The sequence below is a fragment of the Lacerta agilis genome, chromosome 2 (genome assembly GCF_009819535.1).
Source record: "Lacerta agilis isolate rLacAgi1 chromosome 2, rLacAgi1.pri, whole genome shotgun sequence".
In the NCBI taxonomy this organism is placed as follows: Eukaryota; Metazoa; Chordata; class Lepidosauria; order Squamata; family Lacertidae; genus Lacerta; species Lacerta agilis.
Genome location: NC_046313.1, coordinates 27786860 through 27808105, shown reverse-complemented (window position 1 = coordinate 27808105; position 21246 = coordinate 27786860). Strand labels below are relative to the sequence as shown.

Below are 21246 nucleotides of genomic sequence, written 5' to 3'. Positions count from 1 at the left end.
CACAAATGCACTATTATTGCACCAATGACATGTCATAGAATACACCTGCGAAACACACAAACACACCAGTCTGGAGGGGCCCTAACCTTTCAGCAACATAATGAAGCGACAGTGTAAGAGATTGAGGCTGTTACTGCAAATTTTGGGGGGAATGGAATGGAAAAGACCACTTAGCCCCTTCACCTGCAAAACAGAAGGCTCCTCAGTCTACATCCAAGAAGCCCAACAGATTAGTTCATGGTTATCATGGAAAGGAAGTTAGGAAATGCCAAAGGGCGCTATGGTGGAATTTGAACCTGTAGATTCACAAGTGATACTTAGTATACTAAACTTATTTAACCTAAGAACGTATCTAAAAATAGCACAAAGCTCTAAAAACAAGACACGTTTCAAACCATTTGTTATCCGAACCCTTTGATTTTATCTGCATCTGCCTTAAAAATGCAGTGCTGATAGGATTATTGTCTACAGTGCACACATACACGCACACTTCATATGCATGATGATACTTTCTCTAGCATTTCCTATTTTTTTTCTGTACAGTACAATCCCAACAAGCATAAGCCTGGTGGTCAAGGAATGGCACCAATGAGTTTAACTGAGCATGGTTGTCACTTCCTTTTGATTTCTGTTCATCGTATTTTGATGTAAGCCACCTTGAGCATGTTTTAACTATGGGAAGGCGTCATACAAATGACCAGTTATTGCATTGAAGGAAGTTGGACTACACGACTCTCGGGGCCCCTTCCAACTCTACAATTCTATGATTCTATGGTTACCAGATGGGAATTTAGATTGTAAAGCACAATCCTTCTTTATAACCCCTATTGTGCACCGCATGCTTTTGAGAAATGGGGATAGGGAAAGCGTGATAAAGAACTTCTGAGGTAGAGAAGTGCTACTGAGATCATCCAACTAGATAATTCCCTCCATTTCCAAGTATATCTGCCAGCACCGGCACTACCGGTCATCCCATTCCATAATGATAATTTTACTATTTATATCCCACACATCTTACTGGGTTGCCCCAGCCACTCTGGGTAGCTTCCAACATATATAAAAACATAATAAAACATTTAACATTTTTAAAAAATCACTATACACGATTGCCTTCAAACAGCTGGGGGGGGGGGAAATAACTCCATACTCTCCAAGATTTCTCCAAAGAAAATAGGGACATCATAAGGAAAAGTGGGACATTCCAGGATCAAATAAGAAACCGGGGTGGCTTCTCTAAATCATGGATATTCCTGGAAAATAGGGACACTTGGAGGGTCTGTGTTCTTGGATGAAGAGGGAGTTCATTGACAACTATGTTTTCTGGGGTAGAGGGGAATGACAGAGATGTTCTGGAACTTGACCTGCCCTCAAGAGATGTTACCACAAACGCAACAGCAGGCAAGAAACTTAATTCTGCACTTGTGGAGCCTTTTCACTCCAATGCAGGGTAGACTAAGGTCAAGTCCCCACTTCTTTTTCTCAGAGATAATCTACATTCCACACTCAGTGCATATAAAGCAGAAACCAAGTCACTACAGAAGAAGTGAGGATAATAAAGGCAAGAAACAAACACAGCAAGGCAAACCCAAAGAAGCTGGAGAAAACCAAGCCACAACACACATTATGAGGTAAGGTGAGGTTCTTCTGCCATCCACCCCAAATTTACCAACGGTTGAGTGAGTGTTTGAGAACTGTGAGAAACTTCTTAGCCAGGAGAATCTGTGCTATGTATGTGGGTGAAAGACTCTGAATAAACAGGGACGTGAATTAAAAATAGGTATACAGTATGAGATTCAAAGCCAGTCATAAAACACAGTTTTAAAAAAAAATGCTGAACTTTCCACATGGGAAAAGCCAGCCAAGCTTCTCAGAAACTGTAGGATATGTGTAAACAGAAGACAGGAAGTCTAAAAAGTACATAGTAGTAATGCGACCCCAGCTATAATCTACAGATCTGAAGCACTGGCAATGCAAAACACAATAATAATGAGGTTTAAATGGATTCCATGGCAGATATCCCAGAGAGATTCCCAGAGTAAAATATCAGAATAAAATGACACATTCAAGTATGAGACACACAGCCTCCAGCTTTAAAATGGGGAGGAGGCACTCTGATGGATTTTGGATTATGAGTCACCTATCTGTTCTGTCCACTTTGACCTGGAAAAAGTCTCCAACCTTCTTTGGTCCATAGTAATGAACTGTTCTCCTCACCCTTGGCCAGCATTCCGGTGTGCTTAGCACAAGACTCTTGTCACAAGCTGTTGGACTGGCACCAATCTTTGGAAGAAGTTGCCCAGAAAGAACAAGCCCCAGCAAGTGGATTTATTAGTCAGCACACAATTCTGGCATGGTCCAGTCCTAGACAGAGTGCATTCAATGTAGCATGAGGCTAAAAACATGATAGAAGAAAACAAAAAAAGCCCAAAATGTCCATGACACAGACATTATGGTACCTGTTTAAACCTGATATTGGGGTAAGAGCAAAACAGGGCATGCAGGCACAGAACTTGACACTGACACCCCTTCACTTCTCACAACTTATTCTTCCCAAGTCCAACACTTAGGGCTCCTTCAGACAGCCTGTTTATTGAGCATTCATCCTAATTGCTTCTACAAAGCTTACATGGCGATTTAACTATGCCCTACCTTTAGTAAGCATTTGTTATTATTTCTTTATGGGGAGGTTATGCAACAATGAGCATTCAACTTGATTTGTGTGTGGGGTGGTGGTGTTTACATGTCTTCCTGTTAATCATTTGTTCATCCACATTTCTTAGCACATTCCCCCACCACTTTCCTAACTGCAAAAAGTATGTTGTTTTCTTAAGCGGATTTTTTTGTGCTAAGGCAACTGGGCGCTTCAAACTACTTTAACTGTGCAAACTTAAATTTCCTGTATGCACTTGAATCTCTCCCCCAAACAGCGACAGTCTGAAGGCACTCACAAATGCCCCCACTTAAAAAAACAAAAAACAACAACAACCCCAGTCGCCAAGAGCAGAAGCAAGCCTGCTGTAAGGAAAATGCCAATTTGAGCCAAAGATATTTGAGAGCATGGCCCCTGGAGTTGTTTCTATTTGGCCTCCAGCACAGCTCCCTTTTACAGTGCACTTCACCCACTTTCTTCTCCCACATGGCACAGAGGCAAGAGGGTTTTTTATTCCCCTCCTTTCCAGTCTGCAAAGGCCAAAGGCAGTCTTGAGTCCCTTCTCATCCTATGACAACAGCATCAGCAGAGTCTCTTGGCTGCTCACTCATGTTGCTATCCCTTCAGCCCTTGTGCAGTACAAGATGTGGTCCCTCTCAAAAATGAGTCACAGCTATAGAGTTCCCGTGCCCAACACAGGCTAAGTTTGGTCTCACAGATACAGTTAGCATCTCTGCTAGTCTAAGTGGCATGGCTGAGCTCAGCACAACAGAGGCTCCCAGGAAAACTCCGTATGAGCTATATATTGCCCATCTCTGTACTTCATTTGTGGTGCCACTTACATCCCTTCTAGTAACCACAGAGAGGGCCCAAATACCCTCTCTGCTTCTGCTCTGGAGAGCAACTTATGCTTTAGTCTAACAGCCGAGTGCCAAATATGCAGCTTAAGTAGCTGGGGCTGAGGGTATCAGTCAGGTGCTATGGAAGGATTAGAAACCACAGAGCTAGAATTGAATACAATACAGCTCAAATTAGCTACAGCAGCTACTCCTACATCTTGTGGGAGCCCTTCCAGGTTATGAAATCTTCCAAAACAAGGTAAGACGTTTATTATTTTCCACCTACAGTCTAGCTACAAAAAAAGCAGAAAGTGCAGAGTGGTTCTACATGGATAAGTCTCATGCTCTTGATAGCTGGGCAGCTACAGTGTTCAAGACTGCATTGTATAGGCAGAATTCTCATCGCACACACACACCAAACTACAACTCCCAGTACTGTACTTATATAAGTTTACAGTACAGAGATCCCCCACCTTATTAGATACGTTGCACAACCTATACCTAGGACATCCTCTCTAAAACGGGGAATCTGTCCACTGGTTTCCAGACACCAAATTCTCCAGTGGCATTTCTTGGTTGCATTGCCTTGCCCAGCTGGCAAAGATTAAAGCACCTATACACAGTGCAGATGTGTCTATCCAAAATCCAATCACATTTGAGAATCACCAAATTATCTCCAAGCATTGCATAGCTATAGTGCTCATAGAAGTTCACAGGAAGCAGACCAACACATACGGCAGAGTGAATGAAACAAGCCCCTAAATGACATGACATACGTCTTCCATGTTCTCGGACTCTCAAAAGGTAGGATTGTATCAACCAATTTTATTTCTTCCTACAAAAACTACTTGTCAAAACCTCTCCTGTCCGCTTTCATCCTCTCTGGCAGTGATGAGGGTTTTCCAGGAAATGGTGAATTTGTGAAGGAAAATATTCTGATGTCCCAGAGCAAAGGTGCCCTCCAGATGTTGCTGGACTACAACTCCCATGATCCCTGGCCACTGGCCATGGCTGATAGGAGTTGCGGTTAGTAAACAGAACTAAACACTTTAAAACTGTCAAGCATGCCCAATATTTATAGTTACAGGTAGGTAGCAGTGTTGGTGTGCATGCACATGAAAGCTCATACCAAGAACAAACTTAGTTGGTCTCTAAGGTGCTACTGGAAGGATGATGATGATGATTATTATTATTATTATCATTATTATTATTATTATTTTGACTATGGCACACCAACATGGCTACCTACCTGTAATTGGAACCAATATTTATAGTTACAGTACTAATGAACTTATGCAATTATTTATATATATATATTTATATATATATATATTGCATGGAAAAATTGAGCACTGGAAAATTTTCTGCCTCACACCATGTCTTTCTGCAAATCCTATGCTCTGCCTTTCCCCATCTAGATCCTATATTCTATTTTCCCCCAGTTCTTTGTGTAGGGCCAAATTATACGTTGCATCTAAATGCATAGCCTGGCAATATGTGATTCTTTTAAAAACTTTAAATAGCAGTCACGGGATTGAGACTGCAGTGAGGGTATTTTTATTTTATTTTATTAACCATTTCCTGACTCTTCCACGATCCCAGCAAAAATACCACCCTAGAAGTGGCCGTTTGGCAGGGAAAGGAAACTGCCACCGGAACATAAGAAAGCTTTTCTACCATGCCAAAAGCACTTTGGGGGCATTTTGTTTGGATCACAGTTCTGGTGCAGGGAATGGGGATAAAACAACTTGTCCACGGTAGGGGAAATGCAGCAAGAAGTTGGTAATATTGATTGTTAACATGGCAAAATCCTGGTTTGGAAAGTGAGGTGGGTACACTTTCATGTTCTCTCTGCCAATTACAGTGTATATTAGGAAATCTAAAGCAGGTCAGATATACAGGTGAGCTCTGGGGAAACTTAGGTTCAAATCCCACCCCCTGCAGCCACAAAGTTCACAGGGTCACACTCTCTCAGCCTAATCTACTTCACAGGGTTGTTGTGAGCTTTCTGGAAGAAAGGCAGGATATAAATGTAAATAAAGTGAATAGCAATAGTAAATAATGTAAATAATTTGAATTGTAATAGTAGTCAGTGCAGCTGGAGCTATATTAGCCATGCTCCATGCAAAAGGGAAGAGCTGGCTTGGACCAGTGAAACTGGCCATTGGCCTTCCTCCTCATCCCAAGAACAGGAAACAGCCTGAAATATACAGCTCTGCTCCAGTTTGAGAGGAGTATGTGAGTCACCTAGGTCAGTAACTTTAAATGAATCAGGGTGGACTACTTGTGAACAAAGTATTTAGAAATCTCTGAGGCTGCAACTAAATGTTAAACCACATATGATGCTAAGTCTATAACTTGAAAGGACATTGGGGATTTTAAAATAATAGTAGTAATAGGTGCAGGAGTGATTTTTATCAGGACCACAGCACGTAGGAGGGTGTTTTTCCTCCTAAGGCTAATAACATCATGGAGGCGGGGTGGGATTTTTGTTAGGTTTCCATCACTACACACTACAGCTACAATGAAAATCTGGTGGGGTGTTTGTGTCATTATTAAATGTTTTTAAATTCCTGACATGCTTCCAAGTGACACATTAGTTTAGCCCAAATTATACTGAACACAGAATTTGCATATTTCACTGGAAATCTGGATGTTTTAAAAGTGAATAAATGTAACATAATACACACACCCATTTGCAATCCCAGCCCTGTTCCTCGGCCTTGCTCAGCGCAAGTCCTATCCAGATGATCTAACCTGACAGGCAGTTGAGTGGAGAGAGGAGTGCTTTTTGGGAACTCATAGGAGCCAGGAGGACAAATATAATCATCCACAGCATGATGCTGCACAAAGTTACCACTGCAGAGCCAAGATGTGAAGTGGACCTCGATTAAAGTGTGCAGATCATAGCACCCTAGGCCACCATGAATTGGTGCTGTAGTTGATGACATGAAAGCAACTGCAGGGAAGGGGAAGGAAAACAGTAAAATGCAGCATGGCTGCTGCTTCTTTCTATAGACTACTACAAGCCAGTACGATGGAATGCAAGCAGAGTAAACAGACATCTGTTGTTTCTCCATGGGCCGTGTCAGCCAACAGGGCTTCCCGAGAGGAATAAAAACAGCACAAATCTCTCGCTCTGCAAACTGATCTGTGTGCCTGCCTGCACATGAGAGAGAATGGGATAATAACATAAGAAGCGCCCTGCTGTGCTGGGTGTGACCAAGGTCCATCTTGTCCAGCATTCTTTTCTTAACAGCGACCAACTAGATGCCTCTGGGAAGGTTGACAAGCAGGGCATGAAGGCAGCGCCCATTCTTTATAGTCTGTTTCCAGCATCTGATAACTGGAGGTATACTGCTTCTGACTGAGGAGTTTCTATTTAGCTGTGGCCAATCACTATTGATAAAAAATCCAAAACCCATTTACTGTATTTGTCTAAACATCTTTTAAAATCTAACTCATCGTTTCTAAAAGCAACTCTCCATGTGTAACAGGGTGGCTGTGTAAACGCTATACATATAAAGCACATGGCTTCCCCTAAAGAATCCTGAGAACTGTAGTTTGTTATGGGTACTAGAAATTGTAGCTTTGTGAGGGGTGAACAACAGTTCCCATGACTCTTTTGGAGGGGTGTGTGCTTCAAATGTGCAGTGCGTACACAGCCTAAGTGTGAATATATAATTCTAACACATACACACAGACATAGCTAGGATTTATGTTGGGGGGGCAGGATACCCAACTGTCATCATCCTCTGTCTGGCTCTGTCTAGCAGATTCAAAATGAAATATCTCAACAACTTTTACTTTAAATTACTTTCTTTTGACCCAAGTGCTCAGAAAAATCTGTCAAAATATTTCTACAATTTCTACTTTTAGTTAAGTATTTTTATTTATTGACTTGCTGGGGGGCAGCAGCCCCCCTGGCTACACATATGCACATAGACACACATGCACGGCAGAACTGACTGAGAGTGACACTTCAATAGTTGTACTGACTTCTTCCAAATAGTGGTTTTTGCCAGTCCACATTTCCTGCCAGGTAATTCCCTTTGCTTTTATTCACACAATCAACACTCTTTAACCAATTAACTATCCTGGGAAGCTTTTTATGAACAAACTTTACCTGTTAAAAAGAGGTTACCAATTTGCTACCAGACCATATTCAAGGTTCTTGTATTAATGCACATAGTCCTAAACAGACTGGACCCAAAGTACCTTCAAATGTGATGTTCCATGAATACATAATAAAAGCTCTGAAAAACTCATTTGCACAGAAAGAGGGCAGACCCTATAGCAAGATGTCTCTTTAAATAGCTGCAATTCAGCACTGTTTCACAACTTAATCACATCTGGTAGAACTGAACATCAGGAAACACTGATTGGAATGCATGTTAGATTTCACATTTTGTTTTCTGTTTTCTGAATAACCCAATATGGCTTCTCTCCCATATTGACCCTTGTTTTTATTAGGGTACTAACACTCTTCTATAGACTTTCTACTTGCTTGTTATACATAGTAATAAACTTTTCTGCATATTGCTAAAGGCCGTTGTCACCTTCATATCCATTCATATCACAAATCAATAATTTACAGAATAAAGCACATTGGCAGATTCCTTCAAAATCTGCCGTAACTAGAAACTGGGCTTTGGTGTGCAATTGAAACGATACTAAACAGAAGGGAGCAAGGCAAACTGCACAGTTCAATTCCAGACTATAAAGTGCATGGGGCTAGGGGCATCCTCTCTGCTAGCCTGGTAGAAATTGGGGCATAGCCAATGGGGAACTAAAAGTGTTGCTTGTTGTTAAAAGGGGTTAAAAGGATCTTTCTTGCTAGTTGGAGGGAGCAAAAAGGGTCCTGTGAGGTCTCACTAGATTCCCACATGAAAGGCTTTATATGCTGAGAGTATGTGCTCCAGACACTATACAATGACTGGTTCTCATATCTCAGAGATGTCTACTTCTGTGGAGGGAAGTGACACTGGAAAAGCAAAGTGAAACCGCAAACGGCTGCTGCTGACAGCAGCTGCTCAGTTCCTGGACACACTACAATATCAGAGAAGGCAGCCTGGGGCAGCCTGAAAGTCTGGAACGTCTAATGGACGAAACTGTTGCAGCAGAGGCTGCCCTGCCAGAGCATTTTCAAATTCCATCTCTAGAGCAAGATCTGGAAACTGGGGCCAGGGCTGTTTGTTTAATAGGTTAAAATTTAATAAGGGGATTATTCACAGGGGAAAGTGGAATTTGAGGCCCAGCCCTATCAGGCTCAGCCTTTCAGTAGCTTCCAAGCAGAGCAAATTGGGAAAAGAGAATGGCAACGCCTACTAATAAAGAGCCACCAGTGAGTGACCCAGAACTGAGTGCCTAGTGAATGAGAAGGGCAAGGCAGCCTCTCTCACTGGATTTCCATTCAGCCCTTTTCAGCATTTGCCAAGTGCGAAGGACGCACAGTGTGACATCACAAAACAGAATGATCAAGCCCTCTTCTTCAGCATTTAGCTGAGCTGGCAGATGAAGTTCTTGATTGAATCAAGATGGAAACACACAGTGCTAATTTTTCTCATGAGGGCCCCAGCAATGCTGGGCAGAAGGCCACACTGCAGACTTCTCCCCACTCACACTGAAAGCTAGTACCCATGGTACACTGCTCTGCCTGGGGGGGAAAAGGTCTCCAAAGTCCTGCATGTCCAAAAGCCAGGGAAGCAGCAGGTGGCACTGAAAGCACAATCCAAAATCAGTTCTTCCCAAATCAGGCAGACCAGAGGTCTTTAGGCCCACAGAGATCCAGATTGGACAGCCAGAAAGGGGGGCGGGGTTCTTTTCTCCTCTATTCCAAAAATGGAATCCACTGATTTGTAGTTAATTTCTAAAAAGGCAAGTCCTGGAGACTCAGGCCTACACCACACACACCCAATAACCTGGAAGTCCTGTTCTCTAATCCTAAATATTGGGGAGCCTCATGTGGTTATTGAGTAGTAAGGGCAAGACCCCCCCTCCTGTATTATTACTTCACATCTTCCAGGGCTACACACCCTCACATTGAAATCAGGTTCTGTGGCCTTGGCAAAGTGTCTTAGATTGTGCCCTGACTGACTGGACTAGGTGATCAGACACAGGAGACCCTGACTGCAGAAATAGAATGCCCCTATGCCTGTGTTCTCATGATGAAGAAAAGATTGCAAAGCTAAACCCATACACACAAGTACTGAAGGGGCAGTCTCCATTCCTGCTTCTTGGGCAGACACAAGTCACATGCACACTATACATTTAAAGCACATGGCTTCCCACAAAGAACCCCAAGAACGGTCATTTACACCTCACAGAGCCACAATTCCCAGCACCTTAACAAGCTAAAGTTCCCAGGATTCTTTGAGGGAAACCATGTGCTTTAAATGTGGCCTTATGACCCAGTGAGAAACTTCTACACGAAGCTCTCAAGAAGCAGTAAGTGAGGAGGCAACGTACTGTGACTATAACTTTATGCCTCTCCTTAAACATTGCTACACTTGCTGTTTCCGATCAACAAGGGCCACAGCTATGATGAAATTATATATACTGTAGAATGCCCAGAGCCCTTGCTCATTAAGCAACCTGGGCCTCTAGCTTGATTACTGCATAGGAAGGATATGCGGATGGGCAAAAAAAAAGTCCCTTAGCTACAAAAAAACTGTTTCCCTGGAGGGTTGCTCAAGGCACCCAGAATTAGGAAGCCAAGGTGTATTACTGACAATTAAAAGCAACAGCAGTCAGCTTCTCCTGTAGGAAACAAAACAGCTTCTTTCCCCTGAGCCAGGAGCTTAGGGAACTGCGAAGATATTTATATACAGTAAGTCGATGGAAATCTGGTTTCCGCTCTGCGCCGATCCAACCAAGCTTCCTCATGCCCTGCAGCTTCCCTTCTGGTGCCATCAGACAGGCTCTGTAGCCTCAGATCCTCCCATGCCTCCCTCCATCTGTCTCTCCAGCTTCCTCCACAAGATGATCTCCTTGTAGGCTGTCAGTCCAGCCCTGCATTTTGAAGCGCCACCAAATTAGTTCATGGGGAATTAACTTGCAGAATAGTGATAACAGCAGTTGTACCTTGAGTTCAAGAAATGGAAATGGGAACTAGGTGCACATGCTAAATTGCACTAGAACTGTTCAGCAAGTCAATTTCCAATTGGGGGTTGGTTTTTTTTTGGGGGGGGGTATGTGGCTCCCTCCCACCCCGTTTATTTTGGCAAATTATTTTTTTTAAGGTATATATATATATATATATATATATTTAAAATTAACCTATGCAAATAGGAATGGAGCACTCCCCACACCCTTCGGTGTGACCGAGTCGACTCAGAGAAGATGGCCCGACGTTTTCCGTTTGCCTTTGTGAAGTTTTCATTTCCTGGTTTCATTCCCTTCCCGTTTCCACCACCTCTCCCCACCCCTCCGTATCAAAGCTGTTCCCACCAAACCCTGGCAGCCTGCATCTTGCAGGCAGAAAGCCATCGTCGGAAAAGAGGAATTTGAGTCCGTGGTTGCCTTTGTGCTTTCCAATGAATTCCTGTGGATCGGGTCAGAGGGGGCGTACTAGGACGGGGGGAAGTGGCGAATACCAGCGGAGAACGGCACTTCGGTTTCTGTGTATGTGTGACTGCGTGTGCCTTAAACCGATGGGGAAAGAATCGGCCAGCGGAACAATCTCATGAACCCCAAAGCCTCCTTAACAATAGCAACTGTTGGCCAAGGCCAGGGCAGGAGGGATCCGACCTCCCCACTCCCTTCCCCGCGCGCACCGCGGCTCTTTTCTTGCAGGATAAAGGGGTGGGGTTGTTTTGGCTGCTAACAAGTGAGTTTGCAGCGGGAGCGAAGGCGGCTCCCGGGTGGTGGGTGGTGGTGGTAGTGGTGGCGGTGGGGGGGGGGGCAGAAAGAGAGAAAGATAGAAATGCGGGGTGGGATCACGCCGCGTAAGAAGCCACTAGGGGAGCCGCAGAGAAGGGGAGGGTAGCCGTCCTTTTCTTACCTACATCTGCATTGCAAAACGCTTGTTGCGGATGCACCGGGGAGCAACTGCAGGCGTCGGCGAGGCGGTCCATCCTTCCCAGGAGCAACACGGCCAGCGAGGCCAAGAGGCTTGGGAGCGTAGCGCTCATCTTGCGGACAGAGACCAACAGAGAGAGATTTAGAAAGAGAGAGAGAGAAGGAGGGAAGGAAGGAAGGAAGGAGGGGTGGCGGGTGGGCGAGATTTGACTGCTCACTGCTGCTGCCGCCTCATCCAGACACGCGCGCGCGCGCCCGCCTCGATCTTCTGTGCTTCTCTCTGCGTCTGCTGCTGCGGCGATCCCGGGGCGACTCCTGGCGCTTAGGCGGCGGCGGCGGCAGCAGGCAGTCGCGAAAGTTTGGGCTTTGCACTCGGCCTTCTCTCTCGGGCTGGTTGGGGGTTGGAAAAAGATCCCGCCACTGGAAGACTCTGAGCCTCGCAGATCGTGGCTGCTGCTGCTGCTGCCTTCTATGGAGGTGTTTTCTTCTCCTAGCTTCGGCGAAGCCTGGCTTTTTAATGGGCTCTGGGGATTCGCTGCCCCTCCTCTCCGTGGCAGAGGGCCAGAGCGGGCGGCTCGCCTGCTCCCGGCAGCCCTCTTGCGCTGCTCGCTCCCTTCGCCTCCGGTCCCGGCTAGGCTCGGCTTCTGGCGACCCGCGCGGGCTTTCTTTGCCTGACAGTTCCTTCCCTCTGGAGCTCTCCGCTCAGGAAGAGCATGCAGCCCTGTGGAGCGCCAAGCACACGACTGGCGCTATCGGAGATACAGATTCATGGCAGCCAACTCCTAGGGGCCGAGGTCCCTTCGCCCCAAAACCACGAATAAAATATTTGAGGGGGCCTCCTCTCCCCCCCAAAAAAGTTGATGGGCATTGACATTTAAATGGTGCGCGTGTGCCACGTCTTGTGATGTGGGGCGAGGCTTACCTGCCCCCCTCCAATATTTTATTCAAGTTGGCACCCCTGGATATAATATAATGATTTATAGTATATAGTTTATCATTGCTAAAAGAGCAAGCGCATACAGCCCTAATTAAAACTTCAATTCCATCTTCATAATGTGAAGGAGTGCTAAATTATATATTTGTATGTGTATATATACATGATTTAGATAAATTATTTAAGGCCAGGCGTGTGCTTGGCGCTCCACAAGGCAGCATGCATTTTCTATAGAGAGAATAGTAGTAGTGCTGTAAAAATGTGACTAAAATGAGGCTCTGTGAGGAGGTAGCACCCTGCTACACAATACAGTACAGTATTGGTATTTCATCTCCATTATTAGTATCCCCCTATAAAACCTGTGAGCCCAATATATTACTACTTCTATTCCCTGTAGGTCACTCCATGCAGCAGAAAAGTTTCCCTCGAAGACCCTCAAATATGAGGCGGTCACTCCACAATAACCCACAGCAGGGCTTTTAAGGTGGGTGCCCTTGTTCTGTATAACAGGATCCTAACTGATCCTAATTGATAGCACGGGTGTTCACCCCTTGTCCTTTCCAGAAACATTTGAAGATATTTTTGTTTCCACAAGCTTTTTCCAACTCAATAAAAAGATATCTGCCTTAGATTTTCATTTTGTATTGTCTTTAAGCCTAAAGTTGTTGCTTTTCTACTTTTTTAAAAATGCTTTTAAAGCTGTTTTCATGGTATGTTTTGAAATCTCCTTCAGTTGAGCGTAGAAGTCTGCTTATAAATCTATAATAATAGTAATAATGTGGCACTGATTAGCCCACATAAACTGGTTCCTCCCACCCCCTTCCTTAAATCTTGCCCCCAATATCATTCAGCAAGCCCAGTCAAGTTTTCCTGGCTCCTTGTCAGCAGAGAGGATACCTGGAATAAGCATTTATGTTAATTCAGCAGAGCTAAACATCTAGAAAACAAGTCAACTGGCCATTCAGTCAGCAAGGATTTGTTTGTTTGTTTGTTTGTTTGTAGCATTTGTACCCAAAAGTCTCCCACAGCAGCTGACTTAAAAGTAAAACAAGACGGTCCCTAACTTCAGGCTTACAATCTAAAAAAAAATGACACACAAGGGAAAGGGGCAGGGATATAGTAGAGAAAAATGAAATTTCAGGCACCAATTTCTCAACAGTTCATATTGGCCAGCTAGCACTGTTCAGGTGCCGGAAGTGCCTAAGCTGGTGAAATGAGCCCTATCTCTCACATGGGGGTCACCTGATGGAATGGCTGCCCCATATGGCAGTTGAGGGGAGAGGAGGCCTGGTGGAGCAGGCCTGTCACAGCACAGCTGACTGAGTTGAGCTCTGCTTCCCAGCTCTCCCAGTGAAGCAGTCTGATAATGTCTGAGGCGAGAGAAGTGATGTGGGTGACAGTTGAGGAGAGATAAGTCCTCCAGTGATGTCTTATGTCAGATGTGGCCTTAAAAAAAAAAAAAAGAGGCCCAGCCACTGTTGGCAAGGCAGCCATTGTTGGTAATAAAACTCCCCCAAGGCATTCTGACAGGATTCTGCCAGAGGAAATATGGCGGAGCTGGGCCAACATTTTTCTGAGGGAAAATAATTGAGATTTATTTCTCACCTGCCCCCACCTAGAAAAATGTTACTTTGCAGAATTTTCTCTGAATATTTTCCACAATTTTCGCAGCAGCTGCCACTTTTCCTTTTGCTGCAACCCAGAAGTACGCTAGATTCCAGAATATCGTGCAGGATACAAAAATGGTGACCAGGATACCAGCACAGCTGTTTAATGTTTTGTTTTGTTTATTACATTTTTATACCACCCTATAACCCGTAGATCTCAGGGTGGTTCACAACATAAAATTACAATATAAAAAAACCACACACAAAATACATGATAAAAATAAGAACAGAAAGAAACCAATAATATCCCCTTCCACAACACATTTCTCCAGCTGCACCAAAAGGGGGGGGGGGTAGAGAAAGAATCTGTGCTAGTGCCACTAATAATACTGAGTCTGACCACCAATAAATTTATTGGATAATTTTTCCTTCCCTTGGAGAAAATCAGTGAATTGGTTCCTCCAATTTCTCTACCTTTTTCTTCCCCAGGAGGCTGAGGAAGTTGGTTAATGCCAGCATATAAATGCTAGGAGTTCTAGAAGAATATATAAACCAGCTTCACCACTGGGCTACCAAAGTGCTTCCAGATCAGAACGTGAAATTTCTAGACCAGCTTGATCTTTGTTATCAGTGATGAATCGAAGGTTTTGAAAACAATCATCTGTAATTCCATCAGCTGGTCTACTGCTACCAGCCTTCTGATCCCAGATGTTGAGGAGCTATTTATGATTACTCCAGTGAGACAGAGGACTTCGGCACATGCACGGTGGCATCCTGTTTATTTGTTACTCCTTTTCATGTTTTAGGGATTTACCATGGCACTGAAAATAGTTTCTGAGGTGAAATGCCATTGAGACCTGGCTCGAATTAAGCTGCGGAAGTTGTTTTCAGCGCTGCAGCTCAACTCTTAAAAACATGGTAAGTTCCCACCCTTGTTGTGCCAGATGGAATCTCATAGCAAGAGGAGGAAATGCATTTCAGCTGTTGGCAGCAAGGCAGGAGACTGCCCAGCTTCTTCTTCTTCCAAGTGGCTTCTGCTGCTTTCCAAAATACAGGGATTTCTCAATCCTCAGACCATGAGTCTAGTCACAGAGGAAAGTGAGAACAACATGACATCAAGAGGCAAAAGCCTCAGATACTACAGTATGTTCTAGCGTCTCCCTTCCCAAGCACTTTAACTAAGTTGAACTGAGTTGTACAACATACAGTCTTGTATATTCTTCACATGCATAGAGATTCATCTTGGCCAGGTTCCAGATAATTCCACGTAAGTTAGGGGTCTGCTATGGCCTGAACATGCTGAAGGAGCAGTGTGTGTGTTGGGCGCTGCATTCCCTATATCTAAGCTGCTGTCCACAAGCTTCCCCCCTACTTTTCCTCAAACAATTCCAAAGAATTAGGGGTATCCTGAATTATGCCTCTTCCTTGGAGCAGCAACTGACTTCCAGTGGTGACTGATGTTCATTAGGACTGGTGGAGCATAAGGTCAGCAGAAATGGAGCCAAAGCCAATGACAGGCGCAAACACAGCCAATTCATTCTGGTTTTGTCCCTATATTCCTCCCTGCTGATACTAAGGAGGACAAAGCTGACATACAAGGCCACCCCTCTGGACTGGTTGTAAGTAAAAGGCAGGGGCTATGGGGGCGGACTGAGGCAGTGCCTCGTTCTCCCTAGTTGTCCACTTCCACTGATGGCTTGTATGTTGATGGGAAGCCTGGCCATTCAAGATCAGTAGCATGCTCATGGTGAGCATATGATCCATTTTACAAAAGGGGAAAAAAATTCTCCCCCTTTTCTGTAATCTGTTCCTTTCCTTGGGATTCGGGACTGCCCTGAGCTCTCTAACTCACTTCTGTTGAAAAGAGGCAAGGGCAAACTTTTCTGTGTCATAACTCTGCTGCTCTACCATGGCACTTCATGTAGTCACCAGATCTTGCCCTTTCCCCACCCTATCCTTATTTCTGAACGTGCCAATGGCACTGACCACTTGGTCCCTCCCAGCCCCCATGTTCTAAATTCAGACCAAGGTTGCCGAAGAGAAGGAGGTCCAGTCGCAGCACAGCAGCCTCAGAATGCCCCGGGGATGTGCAGAAAAATTGCAATAGGCGCAGAAGGATCTGCATGAGTGTTTTGACAATGCGAAGGTCAGGAAGCCAGGGTGGAGGCGGGTCCTGCTGACGGCCAGGGAGTGGAGCCGGCTGAGCGCCCAGCAGTGAGTCATGGCTGGAGATAAATGGAAACACATGTGCAGCCATTTGCGGGCTTTATTGCTCAAAGCAGAGAAAGCGTGGACACTTAGTAAACACAGGCCAAGGGCTGGTCCAATCCTGGAACTCAGATATCTGCAGTTCCCACACCCACTGTAGCACAGACCCAGGCATGAGGTGGGGGGAGGGAGGGAGCTGTTCTAACCAAATTCTCGGTGCACATCCAAAACATTTTCCTGCCTGAATCAGAGCACAAGTGGTGGGCCCCACCCTGCTAGGGCCAACACTTTAGAAAGTCCTGCTTTATCATTCAGGCAACAAATTCAGCTTTCATCAATTCCCCCCACCCTATGATGCTGTCTAAAGCAGATAGCTTCATTCTGCCAAATGTCAGGGTGAGCCCCACAAATCCCTATAATGGTTTCATCCAGAATCATTATGGTTTATTAACACTTGCATTACACATTCATAGAAATCCTGGGTTGGGAACCAACCTGGGAATTAAAGAAACAGCATGTTCTACGCAGAATTGCAGGGTACTACTGGTTCTACCTGTGTCACTGGAGAGTAGGTGACTAGGAGTGACTATTTCCAGCTATCTCTGGTTTATCAGCTGCAACACTTCCTTGACCAGGATAGCCCAATGACAGTTACCCACCTCCTCTTTAGGCTATTGTAATATCCTCTGTGTTGGACTATCCTTCAAGATCGTCCAGAAGCTGCAACTAGTGCAAAACAGAGTTGCTAGAGTTTTGAGTGATACAGCAAGGGGAATTCATATAACACTAGTCCTCCAGGAGATACACTGGCTGCTTATTTGCTGCTGAACTCTGACATATAAAGCCCTGACAATTTAAGACCAAAATACATGAAATATACATGAAAAAGCATCAGTCTCTTCTCATACGTGCCAGCCCTGGCCTTATGATCTGCAGGGGAGGCACTTTTTATGGTTCCACAGATAAGCTTGGTTTATCATGTGGCGACGTTGGAGAGGGCCTTCTGTGTGCCCCCTTCCCCCAGCCCCAGACAATTTGTGGAACTCCCTCACCTTGGGAATACAGCTGTGTCCTTCATTGATGAACTTTTGCTGATGGTTCAATATATACTTCTTTATGCTGATGTTTGGGGGACAAGGGTAGGCTTGGGTATTGGAACAATGTCCACTGCTGATTTGTAGTTGGGGGTGGGTGAATTTGATGCTATGGTTCAAATCTATTTTACTGCACTTGTGATGTGTTTACTTTGCTGTATACCACCCTATGATCCTATGGAGTAAAGGGCAGTTTAGAAACAACCAACAACAACACATCTAGCTTTCCCAAAATGACTCACCCCTATCCTGGATAAGAGGATATGAAAGTAGTAGTTCCACATAGGGCAGAAAAAAATACAGATACTGCATTTTATTGCAATTTTATAGGTTGGGGTGCAGGGAAACAGGAGGCCATTCTCTGTTTTTTGTCTCTGTTTTTTGTCTGACCTACAATAGTGCAACAAAATGCAATCACAGCATTTGTGTTTCTAGTGTGGGTAGACAGGTCTCTATTTAAAGGGCTGTGCCTTTATTTCCTGTTACTGGTAGGAGGTAGGTAGCCGTGTTGATCTGCCATAGTCGAAACAAATTTTAAAAATTCCTTCCAGTAGCACCTTAGAGATCAAGTTTGTCATTGGTATGAGCTTTTGTGTGCATGCACACTTCTTCAGATACGCCAGTGTATCTGGAGATACTTCATGTATCTGCAGAAGTGTGCATGCACACGAAAGCTCATACCAATGACAAACTTAGTTGGTCTCTAAGGTGCTACTGGAAGGAATTTTATTTTTTATTTTTGTTAATGTCTTGTTATCTTTTCTTTTTGAGTTTGTAATGATGAAATAACACTATCTTACTATTTAAAAAATGAGACCAATAGCCCCCTTCCCACTGCTGTTTCTCAGCAACTGGTACTCATTGGCATGCTGCCTCTGATCCCTATTCAAGAGGCAATTAACAGGCTTTTAATAAGTAATCCTCCTGCTTTGATCAAAAGGAAGCAATAACATTGGCAGGGTTTTAATTTAACATTCAAAGGGACCTTTACTGAATAGGGCTTGTAAGTAAACATAGAAGGATCTTGACCGTGGAGAGCGGCATTGTTGGAAAATAGAAAGCTAAATTCAGTGCTGTGTGGAGCCTCCATTTTGATTCAAGTGAAATGCCTCAGCAGCGTTAAAGGGCTCTGCTGTGGAAGATATCTTAAGAACAAGAACACATTCTTAATTTTGTTAATTTACCACTAATTTTCTTTTTTTAAAAAAAGTAAATGCATGCCCTCCCCTCAAAAAGTAGGCAAAACATTTTCCTGAACTTTTATGGGAGAAAAACAGGCACAGGAGTGATGAGCTGATACAGAACTAGGGAAAACTAAGGAAGAGCCTCAGCCCTTGATGTGTTTAGGAGGAAGACTTTTGAAAGAGATAGAAGAGCTCCTCACTCACATGATGGGAATCATGTGCAGAGGCAGCCTACATTGTCAGAATATATGAGGGGCAAACGGGACCACTGCTAAGATGTTGCTCCCTTGCAAGGCATTTGTGGCCAATCAGGTTCTCTTTGTTCTTCGGCTTTTGCGGTGTTGCTTTCCTGTTTGAAGTGCTGACAGTGCTCATTGTTGGACTCACCCACACCTAAACCATTAAAGCAACTTTTAAAATGCTGATGTGCTCAGGAAATGACACACTTTTTGCTATGTGTGTCGCAAACCGCCTCTTTGAGGGAGAGAGGGAAATCTCTCTGGAGCTGGAAAACCATCCCTATCATTTTGTGTAACATATAGGAGACATATAGGAAGCTGTCTAATACTGAATCAGACCATTGGTCCTTCTTACTTAGTTTTGTCTACACTGGCAGGCAGTGGCTCCCCAGGGTTTCAGGAAGGAGTGTTTCCCAAACCTACCTTGAGATGCTGGGGATTGAACCTAGAATCTTCTGCACACAAAGCAGACACTATATCACTGAGTTACAGCCCTTCCCCAAGGGGCATAAAAGCATCAGAGGGGGGAAACTAAATAAAGGTAAGAGGTAAGAGATCCTAGCAATCAAAGAACCTGCTTCTTTGCAGCCACAAAGTCAGGAGATGGGTGTCATATCAATATATATTATTAAACTGCCAAGGGATTACTGTATAGCCAGTAGAATGGACATAAATACAGATACTGATGTGATGTGATGTGATGTGATGTGATGTGATGTGATGTGGGATAGATGGCAATTGCACATACAGTTTTTATTTATTTAGTTTTGCTCTTCCATGGTAACTTTACATGCACTTATTTATAGAAATCATTCATGTTATTGTATACATTATTTAAGGGTATCTGGTCGTATTATCCCCAGCACAGGAGGAATGCCTTATCTTGCGGTATTTGGAAGCCAGAACTCAGATATAACAAGCAAGGATTTGGCTTGTGTGCTCTGATGAGAGAAGGGAACTAGAAGAAATGGTGGGCATGGAATCATTTTTCTGACAGCAGGCCACAGCATTGCAAGACAGGTAATGTGCCCAGAGTCCCTTTAAAAGCTTCCAGGTCAAGCAGCCTGCTTCCTGGTCTGAGCAACTGTGACTAATGCTAACAACCAAACTAGACGTGATGCTAAACATCTCCTTGGCAACCATGTAGGGAGTTCAGAGAATTTGAATGGAAATAGGAGTGAAAATGATCAGTGTTCGCTTATTTGCCCCATGTCTGGACCGGAAATCAATCCAGCAAACATGATAATTATTTGCTGTTTTTGTTGCTTTCAGTCCACAAACTTTTCCCATTTGCACTGTTTCCTTTGCATTGACATGCAACTTATCTCCCACAGAGAATCAACTGTGACAGCCAGGACCTCTTCTGAACCAAAGTAAGACACTTTTCAGTTTAGGTAGGTACTGCTTAAGTATTTGTACAACTGCAGTGCTTAAGTCTCCATGGTATCTTTGCAAGGGAGAAGGATGGGGAGAAAACCAGAACTGGTCATGCCACTGCGACTTAATTGGCCACACACCCCTGACTTCCTAACAGCCCTTCCAGGTCCAGTGGGCATGAGCTGTCACTGTTTCCACCTATAGAAGATGTCTGTTTTCCTCCCTAGAGATAGAGCAACCAATTTGGCAGATTGACAGTTGATCTCAGACTGAGAATGCTGAAGTCTATATACATGTGGTTTAGTAATTTTCTAGGAAATCTAAAAGTTTAAAATGCTTTAACCCTGCGTCTCTGACTTTGACCCTTTTCCACTATGTGAGAAGTTTTAATGCTAGACTGCTGTTCCATATGCCTGAATTTATGTTCTGCTCAGTGTTTTCTGAATAAATCTTTCCATTATTTTATTGCTGTAGTTCTGTGAATAGTGTACATAGCTGTGCTAAGCCCTGGAGTGGTTTACTTCAAAGTAAGCACTTACAGGATCACAAGTGCCGACTCCCTGGGACCCTGGGTTCCTGAGCACCCCATGAAGGGGCTGGGCACCCACAAATTTCAGCGCCAGGGCCATGCATATTGCATGGCACCCATGGCCTCAGGCACCCACAGTTGTGGGGCCAAGATGGCACTCCTGGACAGGATTGAAGTACTGTACATTACTACTAGCTTTGCCCGCCCAGCTACATAGGCTTATCACATATACTGGGTGAAGACAGGGATTCTTTAATTCTACGAGGTTACAAAAAGAAAGAAACTAGTGCCCTTCACAAGGTAAACATACTTTGCACGTGTTCAGAGGTACTGCTGTTAGGTCAGTTTTTCAGAATAGCAGCTGACTCTGTGGTAAAGTCATTATATGAATGCTCAAATACATTTTTGTCTGACATCTTTAGAAGAATGGCATAATGGTGGTGGCTTTTTGGATCACCAAAAATGTGTAGCTACCCCTTTTCTGTGGAATATCATTCGTGTTCAGAATCTGCAATTTCTGGAAACAACTGAAGACTTTTTTGTTCCAACAGGCTTTTCCAGCTGGA

The 21246-nt window shown here is 44.2% G+C and overlaps 1 protein-coding gene and 1 long non-coding RNA gene across 3 annotated transcripts in view; one reads left to right on the top strand and one right to left on the bottom strand.

Moving 5' to 3' along the window:
- TIMP2 (TIMP metallopeptidase inhibitor 2) overlaps window positions 1-11668 on the bottom strand; it is a 30821-nt gene extending 19153 nt beyond the window's left edge. The window contains exon 1 of one of the 2 annotated variants that reach the window (XM_033139042.1): window positions 11496-11668. Coding sequence is in view for 1 of the 2 variants with exons in the window: in XM_033139041.1 (XP_032994932.1) it covers window positions 11492-11621 (130 nt within the window). In the remaining variant the exon portion in view is untranslated. Of the gene's footprint in view, window positions 1-11491 lie in introns of both variants that reach the window. The other variant, XM_033139041.1, reaches the window with a different exon arrangement.
- LOC117040919 lies at window positions 1495-20242 on the top strand. Its single transcript, XR_004425906.1, has 3 exons — window positions 1495-1628; window positions 14856-14967; window positions 20109-20242. It is a non-coding gene; the product is annotated as an uncharacterized LOC117040919 (long non-coding RNA).
- The last annotated feature ends 1004 nt before the right edge of the window (window positions 20243-21246 follow it).